The sequence below is a fragment of the Lepisma saccharinum genome, chromosome 2 (assembly GCF_977018435.1).
Source record: "Lepisma saccharinum chromosome 2, izLepSacc3.1, whole genome shotgun sequence".
Classification (NCBI taxonomy): Eukaryota; Metazoa; Arthropoda; class Insecta; order Zygentoma; family Lepismatidae; genus Lepisma; species Lepisma saccharinum.
The window spans coordinates 164,847,948-164,871,986 of record NC_139230.1 but is presented as its reverse complement, the minus strand read 5'-3'; the positions used below and the strand labels follow the sequence as shown (position 1 = coordinate 164,871,986).

General features: G+C 37.4%; 1 protein-coding gene across 1 annotated transcript in view; it reads right to left on the bottom strand.

Moving 5' to 3' along the window:
* The window catches only part of LOC145984168 (cholinesterase-like), a 65,515-nt gene extending 46,103 nt beyond the window's left edge, over nucleotides 1-19,412 (bottom strand). The window contains exon 1 of the mRNA XM_083117654.1: nucleotides 19,038-19,412. Within this exon, the coding sequence (XP_082973780.1) occupies nucleotides 19,038-19,407 (370 nt within the window). The 5' untranslated portion in view covers nucleotides 19,408-19,412. The remainder of the gene's footprint in view (nucleotides 1-19,037) is intronic.
* Between the last annotated feature and the right edge of the window lie 4,627 nt (nucleotides 19,413-24,039).

Genomic DNA, 24,039 nt, shown 5'->3' with positions numbered 1-24,039 from the left:
CCTTTTTCTAGTATTTTTGCTTATTTCTGCTTGCTTTCTTCACTTCGTCTCTCTGTATAGTACACTAGAAGGCATCTCTCAAACAGAAAACTAGTATTTATCAGATTTCAGAATCGCAAGGGATGTCAGATCTTGGTAACTCATTATTCATAGTCAGCCAGAGCAACATACCCCTTCGTTTTTTTCAGTCGCAAGCAAATTGCGCAGTCTGTCATGTTTTGTTATGTGGTCTTTTTCAACTCCGCAGAAATAAATCCTAGTTACGCCTATGGTGCATTGAATTCTTTGAAGTACAAAGACCTTCTTCACAATATAACATCGTTTAAGGGAGCTTTCAGACTGAAGCGATACGCTACAGATGCCACTTCGGAACAAACCTTCAGAAGCAAATGCAACCTTTCGTACCGAACTGATACAACAAGCTGCACATGTCGCTCGGACTGGGCCGTTTTCACAATATCGTACATCGTGTCCCATCAGTCTGTTGGTAGATTATGCGCAATGAATGCATTTCTACTGACTGGACGGGTTGTCACATGCCACTTCATTGTAAACCCTCCGTGTCGCTTGTCCCCTGTCGCGTATCGCTTCGATCTGAAGACTTCCAAACATACATGTGGGCCCAGTTTTCTATCGAAAGTTTGCAAAATACTTGGCGATTAAATATAATGTTTATTCAAATCGATAAGTCACTTCGGTGGTATTGGGTGGTCGATTCACTATCTCGCCACTGACCCTGCTACAGCATGGGTATTCCTCTGTGAGCATATCTTTATCAATTTCACCTACTCATCATTCAACCTTCTTTTCGCGATTAGTCAAAAGCAAGAGAAAGTAAGGAAAATACGATACTACTTTTAAGTGCCCATTTTCATATTTTTTGGTGCCTGTTTACTTGCAGGTTTTATAGGTTGTTACTGCCTCTAAATCCGCTCCTTAATTATTACTTTTATATAATCCGATTAATTTAGACTATCCACTGTCCATATTCGCAAAGAACTTTACTTAGATGTTAGTTTACTGTTATTGTTTTTTGTTACCTTCGACGAAGGCTTCGACTTGCACTCTTGGCCTGAGCATGGGTGTGAGTATGTAAGTCTCTCTTCATCAATTTAATCTTATCGTTGCGATTAGCCTAAATCGGCAGAAAGGAGACGTGAATCCAGAAAGAAACACAAACACAAAACAGTTGCTGACCACGTTAATATTAATCTTGCAAAGGTTATGTCAGTTCTGCTTACCACAAGCAATATTGATAACTTTTAGTCACCCTCGACCCTTTAATCAGTATTTCCTTAATATATCTAAGTCCTATATTTATACCACCCTGTCTATTGCGCATCATAATGATGAAACAACAATAACAAATATTAATATTTTACTTGTGATTGGAATGCAGTATCCCATTTTCTCGCAGCATGATACTTTGACTACAGTGGTCAGCTGGGTCCATTTTAGTCAAATGTAGGAATAGATTCCAGACTAAGTAAGATATCAGACTGAAAGACGCCCCTCCAAAATCCAAAATGTCGTCCTGGATCCCCCACTGCTTGTAGTATAGGCAAATTACGACGGGAGACGGATTTATTTTTTTCTTGGAAATCTAATTTTTCTTTTATTACATTACTTGGGACCCCCTGCACCCCAGAAAAAATCACCTAAAATCGGAGGTGGGGAACGTATCTAAATTTTGAAGAATTTCCGCCATTTTGAAAATTTCGAAAAATTGACTTTGGGCGATAACGGTGAGCCACAAAATGGTGCTGCTTGCGCCATTTTACTTTAAACTCTTTCAGAAACCTAAACTATATAAAAGAATGCACAAATCATTGAAAATTTAAAAAAATATTTTTGTAAATTTGATCCAAATACTTGATGGTATCGACCATTTTGAAAGCCTATTCTTGGAACGGAAACCCATCTACTCTGAACATTTTTCAAGTCAGCTGAATGACGAGATAACTTGCAATTCCTATGTTGGCACGATTTTCGATTAATACACGATTATTAGAAGACTTTGCGCAGTGCAGATGATGGTTCACTTCGTTGAGCTCGAATTGTACTGATTTCTTGTTTTATCAATATTGTAGTTCTGTTACACACATTTTACGTTATAAACGCCATGATCAAGATCTATTATTAGGGCCTAGTTAGCTCGAATCTTAACACGGTGGATGTTCATTTGTTGGATTTTATGAGGACGAGGGGCTTGAGGAATTAATTCGGTGACACTAAGAAACGTGAGAAATGAATTTTCTTTGTAAATAATTAACTTAAATTTTGTATTTCACATATTACAGGCACGCATCATCATGATCATTTTGACATAGTGTTTTGTTCTAAAACCTTAAGATAGAAATTCGAAGAAGCTTTGTGCACATTAGAGAGTCCGAAACAAAATCAATTTTCATTTAATTTTAAGAATCTCCTTTCACCCATGTCAAACACACACATGCAAACGCCAGGTTTAGAAAGAAGTGATTTGATTGGAATAAAGGCACTGGAAGGCAATTAGGAACAGTGTTCCGTATTACATCTCACGCGTTCTCATACCTTAATTATCGAAGTTAAGTTTGAGTAAGAACTTTCTATTCCACATATATGAAGATGGAATACGAAGATGGAAAGCAATCAATAACTTGAAAATTTTCATCTTCTGTATACCATTATGGTTAGGCCATCTTTACAATATGCCTGTTAAATGACGTATCCATTACATTTCAAAGGAAATATATTACTGCTTTGAAACGTTCAAAGAACGTTTTGAGAATTTCTGTGTAATCATTTTAAAATTAATTACGTTATTTATAAATGCATAACTTAAGTAACAAACTCAAATTATGTAGCCTTAAATGTGGAAAAAAAATATTCTGTCATCAGTTTATAAAAAAAATATCTTAACGGGCATAATAGATTGTAAAACAAGACTGTCTTGTAAAACAAGACCTCTTGGAAAATTATATATAAGAGTTACTCAGCATAACATCAGAACACATAGTAATTTAATTACAAGCGTAGTTATAAAATCTAAATCTTTGGTTGATAAATTGGTAATCCTAATGGAGCTAAATGTCCCAGTATGTAGGAATGAAATCTGACCATAATGTAGGCTAATATACGATTTTCATTTTCTATTCTTAGTTTAATTTCGAACTTATGTATTTAATCTACATTATTGTATATTTTATGTAGCTAAATAATCTCACAATATAATTGAGAACTAAAAGTGGTAAACGTTGTAAGTGCCAAAAGCGAAAGTGTTGGGAAACCGCATCGTTCCGCACATCAGCCCGTAAGAACGTGCACACTTGTGTGACCTCTTTACACGCCCTTTGAACTACTTAGAGGGTTACCAGCCACATTTCACGTTTATCACAATATAAAGCATGGTACATTTCACAGTTTAACGTGGAAAACGGTGTTTGAATTATTGTGGCACTTACAGCGTTTACCAATTTTAGTCTTCAATTGCTAAAAATAATTATATTCCTTTCATGATTGTGAATATTATCTGTACTATGCATGTATGTTAGTTACTCGTTGTTTCATTACGTACAATGTAAGTTGTTTATCCATTCACAACACTTATATAAATACATTTAAATACATATACCGTACACTTTTCTACTAAGGGCTTATATGGGAGCCAAATACTTTTACACGTCACATTTTTGGAGATAACCAAGCATTAAAAAAAATTATATGTAGCCTAGCTGTAAGAACACAACAGTGGAAGCTACGGTGGCAACTTCAGCCTACTGATTAAAGAAAAATTAATATTACTTTCAATAATGTTAAAACGTTACGATCGTAATTTAAACAATGGTATGCTTGGACGATACTTACGAGACAGCTTCCAAAACAGATGAGCATCTAGAGAGAGAATTGACGTCATCAGTGGTTGTTCATTCATGCTCATGTAGGGAAACACGAAATTTGAAAGATACTGATTACTGTGGGAAAGGCAGCACATTTCCACGCGTATTTCATGGCGAGTACGTCAGCTGCAAGAAATGTTGATATCTGGAATAGCAGCTAAGGTACGCAGAAAGAGGAAAATATTTTCCAGATTATCCTCTTTCATTGGAAAGAACTGAAGGTTGCTATAAACACTAATTTCAAATCTGCATGAGATGTGCATTATGATACATTATGAATAGATCTTCCGCGCAACAACCGTACCAACTATATTTTCCAAAGTTTTATTGCTATAGGTTGTACTTTCCCTAATCACCTTACTAGTTTCCAGAACAATTCTTTAAAGTGTTTGGCTGCTGTGAAAATTTAAACTCAAAAGATCTAATTTTAGGGCAGTTGGTGTGGTAATTTACCGCTCAACTTTGGCCATCCGATCCTAATCGAAAAATACACTGTTGGGGATGGATTATCTCTGTTCTAGTGTGTTTTCCTGGAGAAAATACACCAAAAACACACTACAAAAGTGACAAACGTCTAAAACTAGGAATAAATTTACACAAATAACTACTATTTGTTTCAGAGGCGAGCCCCTAACTTTTAATTAGCGATAATTGTGACTGACATCTACGAATTGGGTGGAAGAAGCAAGAGAAGAAATATCTCTGCAAGAAAGCTTTAAGCCCACTTTATCCTCAGATAGGCTAATTGGGACTTGATGGACCTACAGTTAAAGTGGAATCCGTATCACTGTCAACAGGACCTCTTGATTTAAAAGTAAGGGTTACCACTCCACCATTGGGGAGGCCATGCAATTGGTCTGTGGTGTATGTCATTAATAAGAAGGAAATTTTGAATACAAATATAATCCACCCCCTTTTCTGCGTCATTAATAAGAAGGAAATTTTGAATACAAATATAATCCACCCCCTTTTCTGCGTCTTTTGGTATTTCTTATACCTTCCAATTTATGACCATACTTTGTGTGGAATGGACAAATGAATAGAGTGTAGAGATTTTGTATTTAATTTATCTTTTTCGTGCTCTTCTGTTGTTTGCAAAATTTCGTGTTTTATTCACTTAGTGTAATTTATAAAGGAAAATAAAAACAGAGAACATCGTGACGGATAGCTCAATAGAAATTGAAAGGATTTACTTTCTTATGGGATCCAAACCACTGGGTAATGTGCCCGACCAGGAATCGAACCCAACAACTGTTAATTAACAAGTTTCCTAAATGTTTTCCGCAAATTGCCTGTACAAGAGTCAAAATTAGAACTGCTTCATATGTTAAGCTTCTTTTCGAGGGAGAGAAGCTTAAAATAGGGAGCATTATATGTATGTATGTATGTATGTATGTATGTATGTATGTATGTATGTATGAATATATATATATACACAGGGTGATTGGTAATTCGACCTATTCCTGGAAAGGGGTAATACTAGAGCACATTTGCAACAAATTTGACCCTATGCACCGGGGGTCGGAAATCAATGGGTTTAGAGTTATTGCAGTTTGTAGATTTTCGTGACATATTCCGACTTGCGACCAAAAAACTACTAATTGTGAAAAAACTACTACACCCTGGGCACTTAATCGACATGTTGCTAATAGCTGACGAATGAGTGACTACTGGGGAAAAATTCATGCCCAAATGAATTGCCCATACCCACAGAAAGAAGCAGTCATTGGAGCACACGTCATGAAGAAATTTGGAAATTATCGTTTAAATCGAAGAGGATTACTCAAAAAAAATGGTAACACACTTAGCGTAAAAATTACGGAAAAAACTTCCTCGTTTCATAAGCTCTCCTAAAAGATACAAATGTTGTCAACTGGCATATGGGTTGTGGAAAAATCTGAATAAAAAGCAATATAATATATAATATATATATATATATATATACAGGGTGTCATTTTAATGGCGCCCACGGACCACAGATTCGTGTAGAGGACATCAAAACAAACAACTTTTCTCAGTAACATTTTTCTCGTTGGTGCGTCAATTCGACGCTACAGTCGTTCAAAAAATACCGCTTTGCCGCCTGGATGCTGGCAACCCAACACAACATTTGATCGTATCTGTGACGTCATTTCCTGCGGCGAAACATCGCACGGCAGTGTTACAAGGAACACACAAATTTTGTGAAAAATGACAAACTACCAACCACATTATTAGCTGTAAAACGAAGCGAGAAACGCGCCTAGTAAACTGAACACCATAGCCTACCAGCCAGAAGATCAGCAGTCATCTCAGGGAAAGGGAGAAGTGAACCAACGATATGAGAAATGGTAAAAAACGTATTCAAAATGAAGTGTCATTATCGGATTTTGTCTCAGCCTACATGTCAAATATCAACAACAATAAATGTTATTGTACTTACAACTTACATGTGGCTGTTTACGCCCAGTTACATGTCAATTATATTTGCAAATCTCGTTGCAAGGTTCATATCTACAGGTTTGTGTCCAGATGCCTTGTGGTACTTTTGTGCTGATAAAGGAAGCATCTGAGGTTCACGCTGTTACATTACGGCTAAAACACGTACAACCACAGCAACAATCTAATGATGAATCAGTAGCGAATATACTGCCCTGTTCAGAGTTGCAAACTATTACATGTGTATCCGGTGCGTAGATAAACACAGTCGTCGGAGAGTTTGTTTTACTACTATTTATATCCCTGTATTCTCAACCATTTTTGTCAGTTGCCTCATAATGCCCTGAATATGCATTACATTATGTGTTGCTTACCTTTGGAATTTTGTGTTCTTTCATTTATATTTTGTCATCTGTTCAGTGTGTCACAGACAACTAGTATCAGAAGGACGAAGTGGATAGACTAAATTGTAGATACCAACTTGGTAACTAGATTTGCAAATATTTGATATGTAAGCTAAGACAAAATTCGATATGACTACTTCCACTTGAAATTTATTTTCTTTCTACCATATTTCGTATCGTTTGTTTACTTCCTGTTAGGTTACAGAACGTGTTTTCTCGTTTTGTTTTACGGTACATAATGTGGCTGATTGTAGCTATGTCATTTTTCACAGAATATGTGTTTTCCTGGCAACCCTGGAACGCATCGCTTCACGACGGGATATGACGTCACAAATGCAATCAAATGTTGTGTGTGGTTGCCAGCATTCAGGCGGCAAAACGAGCTTTTTTGAACGACTGTAGCGCCGAAACGATGCACCAACGAGAAAAATGTTACTGAGAAAAGATGTTTGTTTTGATGTCCTCTATACGTTTCCGTGGTCCGTGGGCGCCATTAAAATGACACCCTGTATATATATATACACACACAGAGGGTGAGTCACCTAAAATTACCACCGGAAATATTTCGTGAACAACAATAAATATTGGAAAACTACTTTCGCAGATATATAGGGGCTCATGAAATTAGTGGACAATACGTTCAACTACGTAAGGAAATATGGTTTTCAACACAAACTTAGTTTTTTTTTTAATGGAAACCCCATTTTATTTTCAGATCATTTAAAAGTACGGAAAAATTCATGAAGAATGGCGTTTGTTACATTGTAATAGATCAAGTAGTTCTCAAGTAAGTGTAACGTGAAGTTGAGCGTGAAGGCGCATCCCCACTATGCCTGTTTTCTTACATACAATATTGAGATATACTACGACGCCAGGGGTCCCGGGTTGGAATCCCGGCCTGGACATGGATGTTTGCGAGTGTCCATTCATCACATTCATCATATCATCACTCATCCCCATCTTCGCAAATTAGCCAAAAGTGTCACAAAAAGCGAAGTAAAATAAAGCAAAACAATCAATCAATATTGGGATATACGTCGTATGTAATATTATTGGTTTGGTTGAATAAGTATTTGAAAAAATATAGCTGAGAGCGCTTAATTTGCACCATGCGCACCTTGAATTTATGTTAACCCGGTGTGCAGTACTGTTATTTGGGTTGCATAGAGAACAGGCGCTTCTTCAAGAATGTTATTGCATTGAAGTGTTGTTTCCAATTTATATGATTTTTTTACGAGAAGAAGTCTAAAAAAGATGAAAATCATTTCATTAATATATTCACTAGTTAAGTCATTGTGATATGCCTTGGACAAAATCTGCTTCTTTCGCGGCAAACAATTTTCGCTGGGCAGTTTGAACTCCACTCTTCGGCAATCTACATCAGCCGAAATTCATTTCATGGCGAATGAAAAGAGGCTGTAAGTTTAGAGACGTTTGTCCCAAAAGTATATCTACATTACTTCGTGATAAGTAGAAAAATTGCGCAAATATCGCATTTTTAGTAAAACTTTGTACTATAAACGGTAAAGCATAACATTCCTCAAACTATTTAAAAATATGTAACATGAAAATCGTGTATATCGTTCTCAGTGTAATTCGCAGACATTTGTAATTTTTGTTTGGTTACATACAAAGAAGAAATATGTCCAAATCAGGCATTCATTACCTACTTATACAGTCATCTGCACAATATACATTACTCTCTATAGTTGATCAATTCAACTCCGGATATGGTGGTCTATATATCACCAAGGCATAGGCGTTCCTTATTAGAATACTACACAAACTAGTTCGTCCTACAGTCGTACAACTACAGTTTCCAATAGATCCTCTTACTCGACCTGAGCACGGTGGTGCCTTCGCCACCGTAAAATAATCCTCCAAAACGGAATTCTCATACAACTCACAACTGTATATTATGCAGACGATTGTATAAATGCGTATTGAATCCCCAAAGACGGAGACAGAAATAGTCTCCGAAATGTCGAAATAAACCTACAATAGTGATTTTAATCTAACTCCATTCAATATGAACTCCAAATATATTATATAAAAGCCTGGTCTTCCCAATAGTCTAGTGGCTAACAATATAGCCTTGAAATCAATATGTACCGGGTTCGTTTCCTGTTCCAGCCAGGGATCAACAGTGAATGGATAATGGATATTTACTTTTCTCAAAATAATCAACTTTGAGCCTAGAAAATGCCAGTGGTTTGCGGAGTAAATAAAGTGCCTAACGATTAAAGATAATAACCATCAAAACCGATACCACTGGAAAACAGAAACAGAGAGGAGAGGGGACAAAACACTAATGGGAATCTCCCTGCGAGAAACTTTCCGTGAATTAAGAAATCGGCTAGAAAATATTGAAGAAATTCTCTGTGTTGAGTTTCATGCACGCTCTTCGCGGCATGAAACGGAAAAACTTTCCAGTCTTTTATTCTGGTGCATGTTTGGCCTCCCTTCCTCGCCAACTGTTATCACGTGGTGCCTCTTTCTGCTGAGTTCTTATCAGATTCATGGATTATTTATCACCCCGAGGAGGAGTTAAGAAGAATGCATGGCATAGTTTTTCAACATTCGTTAAGTTCTGGGGGTAAGATAAACATACTAGCAAATTTGCAGTTAAATTCCTGATACATACAGTAACACAAATTATATCCCTAAACGAGATAGTGGTTACATACTATTTTCTGCTAGAACTACAATTCTCAGTTCTTGTAAATTTAACATTCGTCACACTTTTCTGTCCGTATTAACACGGACGTTAAACTTAATTAAGTATTAATGAAATTTTGTTTATAAATGTGTGTGTATTACTTCATTTACATTAATTAACTAATGTAGTATAAGTTAAGATATTTTTATTTTAAGATATGATGCGTTCGTACGGCAACCCTAGTTTCTCTAAGTACCCATAATGCAGTAGTCTCTGCTGTGTGAATATATAACTTTCAGTTCATTAAATATAAGGAACACAGGTCTCTAAATATGAAATTTTTAGTATCATTGGTTCTACACAATGGAAGTACAATTTTTGTAGTTCACTGCAGAGTTTCGCTTTGAAATATTATAAATTAATATTGGAATAGTTAAAATTTTAATTTAAATTCTATGAATTGTAAAGATGATAAATTTTGTAACAAATTTTAAACATGGAAAAATAATTTCCTTTTCATTATATTACTCTTGGAATCCAAGAAGAACGAATTATTTATTATAGTTATTTTAGTAATTATAATTATTTATAGTGCATTAATTTTCTACCTCTCTAGATTAATCGCGACGGTGAAAATGAATCATGAACTGATCAAATAGACGATGGAACAAACACGTAACGGGAAGTGTTGTGCTAATGCTAAGCACCCCATTTTCCACAATCTTCATGCTACTTCTTTTTTTGCCGCATTTAAAATGTTCATAACTACATGGGAATCTGTTTGAGATATATTTAAAATATATGAGTTAGTCTATTCCATTAAAATATTACACGATAAATACCTTTTTATTTATTATATTAAAATATTATAACACTGCATTATTATTGTATTATCGACGCTTGGGAAATAATCTCCACTATGGTTTCCAGAGTAACAGTTTTGTTACAGTAAACATGCGAATGTAACAAGTATGGGAGCATTTAGTTGTAGAATCGAACTATAGAAGCCAACGAGTAATTTCGAATTAAATCAAGTAATAGCACGACTGATGTAAAGGGACCATACTCTATTATAAGCTGCGTGCAATTTCGAGTTGTCGTCTAAATGATTAATGAGCGAACCACGGGATTAAGATATAGATGGAGTAAGTCTTACATGAGAATATTACGTCTAAAATGACGTAAAGGCCTCGACTAGGTTACCGCAAAATAATTGGAAAAGCAAGACGGGAGAATGTAAGTTCAGATTTATTCGTGTGGTGTATCAAACAATAGTTTCTTCAGCGTATGGATGTAACAATAGAATCGGCGATAAATAGTAGACAATAATATTTCATAAGCAAGAATTCTATTATTTCTATCTGTAATTCTAGGGTGTTCGGGAAAGGCACATAGTCACAAACTGCAATCTGTTCTTGCTTTCTTTCAAGCCTCACTGACTGAATTGAAGGAAATGTTATAAGCATAATTTTATATTGGGCACATGTAAACAGTGATGATACAACATGTATATCATGTCCGTAATGTTTGCTTTTGAAAGAATAAACATAAGAACTCTCTGCTGTAAAAATGCACTTTTTTGACTTAAGTTCATTTTCTCGAACAGCCTAAAATTTATCTGCAAGACAAACCTTGCATATACGACGAGTATATTCTGAGCATACCGGCCACGACAGCACATGGGGCAATCAGAACTGTCACTTTAAAGCAATACAATGTGTTTTTTGTGCGAGAACAATACACGACACATTATTCGGTCCCGTACAAACCCTAATGAATGTATTGAACATCGCTGCTAGTTTATGCAATGAACATATTCATACAACGAACGGTACGAAGCCAAGACTGTAAGAGTATTTGTTTCGAAAATATAAGCAAATGGATTATTGAGCATAATTTTCTAATAATTCAATGACGATGGGCCCACGATCTGAGTTGAATAAATGTCTGTGGATTGGTTGCTGGATCAGGAATTGGATGTTTGCATTCTTGTCATGCAGAAAGAGTTGAGCTGAGTTTGTTTTAAGTCCACTATAGGCTAATCACGACTGGACCTACAGTTTAAAGTGGACTTAAAGCTGCAATTCGCACGGGAAAATGGCCAGTGCGCCCCTTTTAAACCAAGTTGCTTTTTTTTTGCTATTTAAGTCTGTTTAGGCGAGTCAACAAGAGTCGTGGTGTTCTAGTCAGTAGGGCGTCTGAATGCCACGTGGGAGACCCGGGTTCGATTCCTGGGGTGGGTGATCTAGGGTCGGAATTTTTCCGGCCTCGTCCCAGCATAAAGCTGCTCCGGGAGTCTTACAGCCTCAAATCAACGGGTACCTGGGGCAACCTTGCGAGTTAAAGGCTGCCGGAGCGTGGTGGTGATCACATTACCTTCAAAATGACCGAGATCGAGAATGGGTACCCCCACGTTTCTTACATGTACTACATGCACGGGAACTTTACCTTACCCATCACCTTGAAACTATCCCATCATAGCATACAGGAACAAGCGCTTAAGCAGAAATCAATTGTTGACATTTGAAAATGACAAGAGCAAAGGCACAAAACGCAGAAACCTAATGTGTAAGAAATTTGAGAACTTCAATTATTTATATATTTTCATGACAACACTCTGGTTTGTAGCAGCCTCAGTTCGTACGAAGAAAGTGAGATATTGAAAGCATAATATTGAATATACCACGAAACACAATATACTGTTTTCCCGTTTACCTTGATCGCCAGAATCTAGTTAGCATGCAATTGGTGCGGGCTTTAGTGTGATCTAGCAAAACATTGAAAAGTTCCAAAAGTGTGCAGTTTTGAAAAAGATATAAAAACTACATTCTCAAGGTTATCATATTTAAAAGTCAATCAGGCAATAAAAAGAATGAGAAAGAAAAAAGAACAATGTGCTTACTTCTTTCGTGAGGGAATTTGAACTGCATGCTTGCAGAATACTTCAGCTATAAGATTTTTAACATTCTGAAAGAAGCGAAAATTCACAAACTTAAGGACCGAGCAGAGAATATGAATGCAAAAACATGTTCCCTGTAAATTGGCATGTATCAGTTTCTGAGTGAAAGGGGCAAATGGTGCTGGCCTGGACACGATATAAATAAATCACAGGCAGCATCAGAACTTGTTACAGGACCATAAACTCCTTTCCGTAACAGATCAAGAATTTGCTTAGTTTGTTATGTGTATATGTTTAAAACGATATGGTGATACAAACGAAAGAAATTCAGTTCGTTCATCGTGAAAAGTTAGAAGTAAGAAATTCTGTTGGGAGTAGAACAGCATTCATCCTTCAATGGTGCAGTGTAATTAAATGGAACTATACACACACAAATCTTATTTATATTGTTCGAATATTTGTTTTAAGTCCACTTTATACACACCTAATCGGGACTGGACATACAGTTTAAAGTGTGACTCCAACAAGAGTGCAAAAAGAATTCCCCGGGTATGGAACCTTGATTACAAGGCGACGACGTTACCATCGAGGAGGTGCAAACTTATTTGCATTAATTAACCATAAAATAAATTCATTGAAGGTTATGGTAACCATAAATAAATTTACTAAATTTGGTAATTCACTAAGTAATTTGGCAGTTATAAACAAACGTGCAAGATTTGGTCAAAATTACTAAACACGTAGAAAATGTGCTTGTGAATAATCACTTATTTGTCGTCTATATGACAAATATATGGCTTAGGCATCCATCCATTGGGGGTGTAAAGGGGTACCCTCTCTGGAGACACCCAAATATCAAAGTCTCTTCCACGTAGTACACCCTGGACTGCATTCGTGGATACTAACGATGCTCTGGCGTCTGGACTCGTAGTCAGTGTGATTCTCTGCGGAACTTGTATGTGTTCTGTCCATGGTTTGTCCCTTTATCAATTTAATCTAATCACCATTCATTATCATCTTTGCAATTAGCTAAAGGTGGCATAAAAGCCGAGTTTTTTTTTACCAAATCAATCAAGAATCCAGCCAATATTGATCTTCGGGAACCATGCTTTCAAATCCCAATTAAGGATTATAGATTTCTTCCCGTATTATCAGTAAAGCGTTCAATTTTACCATCTCGATTATCTTCAAGAAGCGGTAAAAGATACGTTATACCAGATAAACCAACGACGCTTGGTTTCGCAGCGATTTTTTGCAACAGATACTTCGCTGACACCATATTGTATCATTTCCCTCTTTCTGGGTGCTTTTAATTTCTGCATTTGCCTTTCTGGTCCCGCAGTGCATTATTCTCTTCGCTATCTGCTTCTTCGAAACATTTCTTCCCCCTCATCTTGATACGCGGAAGCCGCGTCTTATGGAAATTTCGCCTGCTCTGGCGTGCGTGACGCATGGGTGTTTGCATCTCCTCGCACGTGATCCAACTCCCACAAAAAATGAGCCAGTGGGTTCCCTTGACACAGTAGTTAAACGCCGTCGTAAAACGGGGTTTATACTCCTTTGTTTCTCTTTTTTTATGTCCAAGCTTTGACCTGACCTGAAATTATGCACTGCAAGATAAAACCACAATTTGTGAACATCTGTAGCGGAGTAGTTAGGGCAACGCGCTATGAATCTTGTATAGCTTTTTGAACACTAAAAACTTATTCACAATTCTTGTTTGTGTGAAATGTGTAAATAAAAGTGGTTTTCCGGGAGAGTCCTTTAATGGTCACTGCTCTGTTTCAAAACTGGAAATTTTATGCTGAATTTGTAAATTAATATCTGTTTTAAGTAATTATATTAGAGTCATTATATTTCAGTAGACCACTCTCATGTTTCCTACCTTCAGTTAAAGTCTAAGAATTTTGATCAAAAACTTGTTTCTACCTTCTCCACTATATCAAGCCCTCTTGTTGTATACATTGGGGAAAGTTTTATACATTGATATCTTTTCAGATCTGCTATAATATTTGCTCATACTTAACAGCTAAGACGAACTTAATGGTTGGTTATATGTTGCAAAAAGGTATTTAGACATCTGCAAAGCAATTTTGAGAACTCATTTTGTCACACTTTAAAGGCTATGTTACAAAAAGAGTAAAGATATAAAGAGGTGCAATTAATCAATACGTATTATACGCACCATTAGAATTGTAAATTGTGCCATTAATAAAATGCAGGTTTGTGAGGTACGTATAATGCGCGAGTAAAGTCACTAGCAAAATGGTGGCATTTTATTTAGCTACAATACAGCTTGCATGTAAACTTTATAGTTATTTTAACATTGCTTTAGCAACAAAAGAATACTCTAAACAGAAATGTGACAAAACTATACAACTTCACATTTTTAATACATACAAGCAGCACAGAACCATATTTCCTGTTTAGACTGATTTTTTTTATATTTTACTTCGCATTTCTGTCAATTTTGGCTAGTCTATTTAGATTGTTAAGAAGTTATTTTATTTTGGCTACTTTTATCCACACTCACCACAGTAAAGTATTTTTTTCTTTGCGCGTTGAGTTTCACAAAACTAGACACAGCATTTCAACAATTGTAATTTCTTGAGATTAAATAGTTATGTTGCTGTCCAATAGAAATATTTTATAAGACATACTGGTGATCATAACATTGGAAGAAGTTGTGTGGCTTTTTTTCCGTTGGTAAAATTGTAACGGGTTATAATTGTTGTGGTGATAAATTTGATTTCTCTATTGGATTACTGTATTGGATATATTGCAATAAATGTATAGTAAACGATACTTTGAACTATACGTACAAATTAAAAATACTTGAGATGGGCATTTTGTTTTCACCGTCAGTTCTCTTCGCACGAGAGACAAGCATTTTCAATATTACTGCAGCTAATTATTAACATATGGGTTACGTGATATGCATCTTGCATGCATCATTATAACAAGAACGTAACTCGTACTTCAAGCAATATTTTACTTCTCAGGGCACGTAAATAAGCAGTACTAAGTTTCACGAGTTAAATTACTTCTACGCAGAACATGTCAACAACAGCTGCTGGGTTGGCAGATTTGTATATATGACGGTTTGCAAATGTTGGTATACTATTATATGATACTTTCTCCTACATAACATTCTGATAATGAGAGATAAATTTGAATGGACATTCCCAACTTGTTGCTACCAACTTTTTTCTCATTTTAGCCCAAAAATGATGAAACGTGTTGTACTATATTCATAGAAGAAACGGAACTGTCAAAATATTGGATGTATGACATGCTTTCTTGTATTTAGAAGTTATTTCATAAAGATTAGAGCCATTATACTGCTATTTTAATCTCAACTTTTGAGTGCTTATTTTCGAAATATATTTGAAGAGAATTCTTGCTTGTAACTGTATCAGCAAAAATAAAAACTAAGCATATGCATTTTGCAAGTTTGTTTGCAAGGTATACGCAAGAAAGTTAAACAGAAGTAAAATTGTAAATTTTTTTATCTGATCGTTGAGAAGAGGTATTCGATCAGCAACTGTATTTTAACTTAGCTCAGTGTACAAATTTATGACCCCAATACAGAGGATACGAAAAGATTTGGGCTGTGAAGTGAGCAACGTGAGTTGTAAGTTGAGTGTACAGTCAGCAGCAATAAAAATTGGACACCTAGATCCTGAAAAGCTCGCAAGGCGTTATGTGTGTTGCCTAACTCTACGGCGAAAAGTGGATTTTAATAGTAAATTTTCAATGGTAGTTTCTACTACCGCCGTAGAGTTAGGCAACACACACAACGCATTGTAGAGAAGCGAGTATTTCAGGATCCAGGTATCTCATTTTTATTGTCGGTGACTGTACATTACGTTTAATTTTTTTTGCCACAATTAAAACGTTCTTGTGTTGAAAATACTTTGAAATGGGGGCATCTCATTTACATGAACACGGAATAAAAGAAATATTTTTTTCAAACACAGCTATTCGTGAGCAAGTTTTGTTCGTGCTTCCGCTTTGCATTGAATTCTCCCCCTCCCCCATTTGATTTATGAGAGCAGAAATGCTAGGAGTAGCATAATATTTTTCCTCAACTGGAAACGGAACGTATACAGGTCAGAAAACCGCTACCTTTCTTTTCCAGTTGAAGAACACAAATCGGCATCTAGTGCAAGGTATGTTTCGATAGTTTTTCAACAGGAGATCTATTTGCTCTTTCATTCGTTAAATTTTAAAGTCAACCAAAATAAAATACATAAATAAAACGAATATCAAGTGAAAATCATCGTAGAAAAATCCTAAATGTAGAAGTTGCATATAGAAAGTAGATAAAAAAATATTGCATGCTGTAAAAATATTTTCTAGACAGGAATATTTAGAATCTGTAGGTAGGAAACTCCCAGTGTGATACCAAGCTGTTTTGTTTTCTAAATTCATTAGTCATATAATTTTCCTAATCCACGTTCTTATGAATGTGCACATTTCAAATATTTGGCTAAACATCTAATCATATATGAAGAACAATACAAATCGTTATGTGAATGAGAATTGAGCATCTTTAGTACTCAGTTATTATATAGCTATCGCATCAGTTCAATTCCAGTGAATTACAAGAAATGAATATCAATATAATGTTCTATGATACAATAGTTGTCTGAACGTTAGTGACAATGGTTTGTTATTAGCATGTAATTTTAATTGGACATTATCAATTGTCAGGTTAACATTTACATATTCTAATACTACGTTTTAAGACAATCTATTCTCTAGTTTTCGGCGATAGAACTAACAACGGACTTGCGAATTACTACAGAACAAGTAAGCTAACCACCTCATCCCCGTGTTCTCCAGGATTCCGATTTGTAATCACACAATTCAACTGACATTCACACACACACATACAACTATTTATATAGGATTCGTATTTTTCTAAAATGGAATGCACAAGTTAATAATATCTTGAAATTTTTCTTTAGCTTTAATTGAAACAAATACCACAACCGGTAGAATAAGTTTCATATAGCCAAAGAAGGTTAGTCCAATACAGAGTACTCATGTAGGGAGAGGAATTTGAAAAAGAAAATGAATTATAATGTATAATGTGCAAACAAATGAATACTTGTATAACTACCATACACAACTTCTTAGATTAAATTCTCCTTGTCATTGTATTTCCAACGAGGGTTTGTTTAATCTCATTTACACTATAGTCTCGTGCAGACAGGAAATAAAGTTCGCAAATTATTTCCGTGCAGTTGGTATTTGTACTTGTATTTTTATAATTTAGCATAGTTTTTCTTCCGATTTTGGCTAATTATGATGATGAAGATGAGAGATGATATGATGAATTTGATGAATGGACACTCACAATGAACACCCATGCCCAGGATGGAATTCGAACCCTGGAGATCGGAAGTCGACCACTTAACGTACTGTGTCACTGAACAAATATAAAATTGCTATGAAACATGTTTTGCAGTACCCACGACAAAAGAAACTGCAGACATTGAGGAAACTCTTCAAGAAGTGTATCACAATTTAGAAAGTGTAACACGCTTGAATATAATTTTTCCTGGTTTGGCGAGGAGCGAGTTGAAGTACTTTTGGCCGACGCCAGCAATGCAGTTATCGAAAATTCTTCCTCTTTGTAAAAAGTGCTATGGTATTCCAAATTCACATCTACTTAGAAGTCTTTCTAGAAAGAGCATTCACGTGAATATCGTGTGGTTTGCTTTCGCTCTTTTCTAGATATTCGCAATAGTCTGCCCCTTCTGGATAATCGCGAAGCTGTGGATGATGCGACTGATGAAAGAACAAACATATATGGACGACACAACACTAGTCCCACAGAGAATTATACTGGCTATAAGTCCAGGCGCCAGAGCCTCCTAGTCTGCACAATGCAGTCCAGGGTGCAATACGTGGAGGAGGCTTGAGAAAGGGTCACCCCTTACATCCCAGAATTTGGAATATCATTGAAGCTTTATGAAAGGAAAATAAGTAATTTTCTAAAACGGCTTGGCTGGCGCAGGCCACAGGTCCAGCGGAGACTTAAGAGTACGTGACGAGTACTCCTACTTTTTTGTAAAATTAAGCAACAGTTTTGCCCAAATGTCTAACAGTGACCATACAGATGAGAATTTAACTAAAACAAGCAGTTTCGATCACCACGAGAGCAGATCGTTACTGAGCCACTTGGTTTGATTTGATTTGATTTAGTTTATTTTACTTCGCGTTTTGTGCCTCTTGGCTAATTTGCGAAGATGGGGATGAGTGATGAAATGATGAAATTGATGAATGGACATTCACAAACAACCAAGCCCGACCGGGATTCGAACCCGGGACCCTTGGCTGAGCCACTTGGGCTTGGACATATGAAGTAGACTATTTTTAATTCGAACTCCGATAATTCGAAGTATTCGGTAATTCGAACAAAATTCATTCCCCTAATCATCTTTAATGACGCGTGTTTTTGTTAATTCGAATTTCGGATAGTTCGAGTATTTTTTCGTCCTCTTGGAGTTCGAATTAAAAAGAGTCCACTGTACTATATTCTGTGCCGGGAATCTCTGGAGCGAGCATACGAGTGACTCGAGAGTGCTCGACCGATGAACACGTGCGAGGGAACGGGATTGAGTGGAGGTGGGAAAGCAACTGTAGCTAGCAACTGCTTGCATCAGCGTGTACGGCTTCGCTCCACCCATTAGCTTTCTCCTTACGCGCGGCCTTGCTCCAGAGATTCCCGGGATGGAGTATAGCATCTACAGCGTGACGTCACTTACCGTCCGGCATAAATACATTCAAGTACAGGCAATCCTCGTCCGTTTTGATGTCCGGCATCAGATTCTTCAAGAAGATGTCCTGCTTCACGTCCTGAGGACAGGCGGGCGCGAAGAAGGTGCCGTTACGCTCGTCGTCCCACGACGGAAGAGGCTCCGATCGCGGGGGGCGAAACCTCAGTTCCTCGACGGGGGGCTCCGCGAACGGGATCCTGGCGTAGAGCGTCAGCTTGTCTTTGCCATTCACGATCTTCCGTCCGGCGAGGCGGCCCTGCTCGGGGATGTTCACCATCGCCGAGTCCCTGCCCGAGGGCCGGGGGGCCGCCATGATCACCGCGAGCACGCACACAACGGTCAGACCTCGACGCCACATCCTATCCGCGCCAGTACCCAACGGCGTCTGCCAGCGGCTCGCTCTCACCATAGCAACGACCTTGCCGTCTGCGAAGACGTCGAGCGCAGATTTCGCTGCTTTTACCAAGCGTGACTCGACGGCTGCCGTAATGAGTGGGTCGAAATGTTAGTCCCCACCACACAGCGTTCCGAGAATGAAATTTTCCATTCATTTTTCAGGAAGAGACTGATCTCAATCTTATGTCCCACATCCATCCTCAGGGACGATGAGTCATGCTTTTTCGGCAACATCGATTGTTTTATTAAAATGAGGGAGTTTGGATTCTTAATCGAGCAGCAATAAGGGCACACACACACAAACTTATTTATATTCATATATGCAGAGTAGTCACGCTTTGGCGTACCTCCCCTTTATATTCGACACAACGATGGTATTGGATAAATGCTTGATATGGACACATACCTGATGGTTTAAGAGTCCAGAACATCGGTATGGAGAACGTCATTTTCGTAACACAGCCAAATTCTGCGCCATATTCTGGCAGATGTTTTCCGGAGATTAATTCGCTGCCACGTACGTGAAGTCGTCATCTTTCACAGCTGCTGGTAACTCTTGTCTTGAGTGATACCGGTTATTTCAGACACTGTCATTGATGAATCGCCAGAGATGAGGCCAGGACTTCTTGGAAATTAGGTTAAAATAGCTGGGTAATCTTCAGAACCTCTTGCCCAGGGAAGGTCTTATTTAGGTAATGACCCACTTGCAACGCGAAGTGAGCCAGAACATGACGCAGAATTCGCCTGTGCTACGAAAATGACCGTCTCCATGCCGAAGTTCCGGACTCTTAAAGTATCAGGTATGTGTTCATATCAAGCATTCAACCATAACCAGTGTTCGGAAAGTTACTTTTAAAAAGGTAACTAGTTACAGTTACTTGCTTAGAAAAGTAACAGTTACAGTTACTCGTTTTAAAAAGTAACTCAGAGTTACAAGTACTTCAAAAGTAACTCTAAGTTACCTTTACAGTTACTTTCGGCTGAAAATTTTCTTGCAACCAAATTACACAAATCGATCATTAATTGTAATAACATATTTTGTGAAGACTAACATGTCTTTTACTTATGTTACTGGTACATAATATAAGTCTTCGTATATTTATATTTATTACAAACTAAAGTGCTCTCCTGTGCTTTGCGCGATGCCATGAAGGCGTATAGGGGGTGTGGAGTTAGAGTCCAACACGTTTTTCAATCATGGCCACAGGTGCGGGTGATGTGATCAGCACCACGTCCCTGGCATCCTTTACCACCCCCTCCAGAAATTCCTCTAGATATCCACTTTATACGACGCTGGGTGGTCGCTGGAGCCGCTTCAACAGGCGGAAAAAATCTCGGTTCTCCCCCACCGAGGATCGAACCTGAGGTCTCTCGCATGGTAGTCAGGCACCCTAACGACTTTTTTTTTATTTTTTTTGTAAGAAATACCCGTATTCGGTAGTACGAGGGCTGCCGGAAAAGTTTCTGCAATCAATATGAAAAAAGACATGTGAAATTCTGCGAATGGCTTTATTGTTTTTCAAAGTATTCACCCTTAAGATCGATACACTTTTGCGTACGCTCAAACCAATTTTGAAAGCATTTATTCCACTCTGAAGATGATACCTCAGAAACCGCTGTCCGGAATGCGTCAACAGCTGCTTCAGGTGACACAAATTGCTCACCACGTATCTTTTTTTTCATGTGTGGGAACAAAAAGAAGACATTCGGTGATAAATCATTTGAGTATGGACAATGAGTCATTAATTCGACATTTTTACTGGACACAAAATCAACAGTTTGGTGTGCTGTGTGGGAACTGGCGTTGTCATGGTGAAGAATAATGCGACGATTTGGGTTTGTTTTCCGCAATTCATTGATGACCTCTGGCAAACAAATTGTTGTATTCCACTCAGCATTTACAGTCCTTTGATCTTCGAAAGCTATTTTTGGCACATGTCCGGTATATCCGAAGAAACAAGCAATCATTTGCTTGGCAGCACTCCTCGAACGAACAACGTTTGTTGGTTTCGGCTCACTTTGAAACACCCAAACAGCGGATTGCTGTTTAGTTTAGTGTTCGTATGAATAGATCCAAGTTTCGTCCCCTTTAACGATGTAGTACACCAAATTTGACTTGCCTCGGTTGAATTTTTTGAGCATTTCTTTACACCAATTTATACGAGCCTGTTCTTGAGCTTCGGTCAAGTTGTGTGGGATCCAACGGCTTGAAAGTTTCCGTACGTTCAGATGACCATGCAAAATCGTATGTATTGCTTTCATGTCAATGTTCAAGGATGCCTGAATCTCACGGCATGTCACATGCCGATCTCTGTCAATCATTTCACGCACAGCATCAACATTACTGCCAACAACTGACGTGGATGGACGATCTTCACGAAATTCATCACTGAGAAATGTGCGACCACGCTGGAATTCGAAAACCAATTGTATACACAGTCCTATTGGATGGTGCTTCATCCCCAAAAACCAAATGAAGTCGATCGATGCATTGTTTGGGTGTTAAACTACATTTGAAATCATAAAGAATCATTGCCTGAAAGTGTTCACGATAAATTTCCATTTCTTACACGAAACTACTTCTTCAAACTGCTGTGAAAAATAAACGAATAGGCTTAAACAAACAATCAATGATAATTTAAACATAAGAAAAGTCTATTCTTCCGATTTTTATAATAGCGGAACACTAGCGCCACTGTTGGTGGTAGTTTGCAGAAACTTTTCCAGCAACCCTCGTATCCTCCGTTATTCACATCTTCTCAATTTTCACGTATGTCAATTTTCTGTATTATCATTGGAACAAACACAAACATCCATGTGCGAAACGAACTAGAATCCGGGACCCCTGACATATAGTGCGTTGTACTAACCACTCCGTCACGGAGGTTGGCCTGATCTACTGCGACTTAAACATTTGTATTTATTATCATTGTTGTACTTAAGGAATATCAATTATCAATGAAGGTGAAAATGGCATTTTAAACTTACCCCTTCAGTTCTCTCTGAGAGAATTACATAAACAAGCAAGAATGATGGCTAGGGTCTTCCTGATTTGTTAGTTTGCCACTTGAGTGTTGTAATTCACTGTTGTATCAATAATAATAGTGAGATCTGTCGTATCTGTTATTTCAAGAAAATGTGTTCTCATTTAAATCTTAAACGAATAGCACTTACCAAAATATCTTACTTTTTCAAAATGTCCAGAAATTTTGAATAATCGTAAATAAGTGAATTCTAACTGGAAATATTTTCACTTTTATTTTTAAATTATCAGGAACTGAGTTGAATGAAATCACGTGGAAACAATTGGATTGTTTTCCATTCATATGCGCAATTGCTAGCTCTCGTCTTCTTCAGTTCCGTTCATACTATCAGTATTGTTGAATTATTTCATGAAAATACTGAAATATTGCAGTACGTCCCTTTTCAGCTTAATCCGATATTATAGCAAAGGAAGAAACTATCGGATGCTGCTTACAGAAGGGGAAGTTATAAGGTCACTGAGGGACAAACTACAGTAACAAGAGACACTTCACAGCACACAACTGACAATGGAAAACTGTCAGCAATAGGAAGAAATTCTTCTCCAAGAGGCTTATATTCCCGCTTCTGGGAAATCCACCCTCTTCCGAGGTGTGTATATCGCTTTGGAATTCAAGTCTACCAAATGAAAGATGAAACATACGATAAACCTTGAAAATTCCTGGCACCGACTGACTGGCACCAGGAGACAAATTTACTACTACTTTCTCTTTTCCTTTTCATCTATTGTTTGCAATAATTAATGTATTAAAGATGGGCTTTTATGTCACCGCAGAAACTAAATTTCAGGTGACTTTGAGTCCTAAATCACCAATAATTTATGAAACTTTCATAGCAATTTAAATGTCGCAAAGTAACTGTAGAAGTAACTGTTAAAACGTTACTTCTATCTTAAAAAAGTAACTCAGTTACAGTTACAGTTACTCACTTTTAAAAGTAACTAGTTACAGTTACATTTTCTCAAAAAGTAACTGTTACTTGCAACTGAGTTACTTGTAAGTAGTTACTTCCAAACACTGACCATAACCATCATAGTGTCCAGAATAGAAAGCCACCTTACACTTTGAAAATTACAAAATCATATTACTTTCTGTGATACCTACAATATTCCACTTATTTATGTGTTGAAAATGTTATCCATCTGCATTTATACTTGGCTGGAGTCTGTCCTTTAGATACCTCCCATACACCGAATCTTTTACCATACTCCACAGGAAGAAATTCATTGGGGTGAGATCCAGTGGATGTGGTGGCATGTCAAGTACTTATCTGCATTGAGGTTGCATTCAATAAAGTACGGCCCAATCACACCACGTGACGATATTGAGCGTGGTACTGACCACATCACCCTCACAATTGACCGAGATCGTATATGTGTGGGGCCCTACCTTCACAGACCTCCATATTCCTCCATGGCATGTTATCTTTTGCCTTGATCTCTTTCATTCTTTTATTGCAACTTGGAAGTTAGGCACTTTAATCTTGCGGAGCACAGGGTTAGCACACGCAATAACATCCATCCTCTGACAGGTTCCAAATTTAAAGACGAATG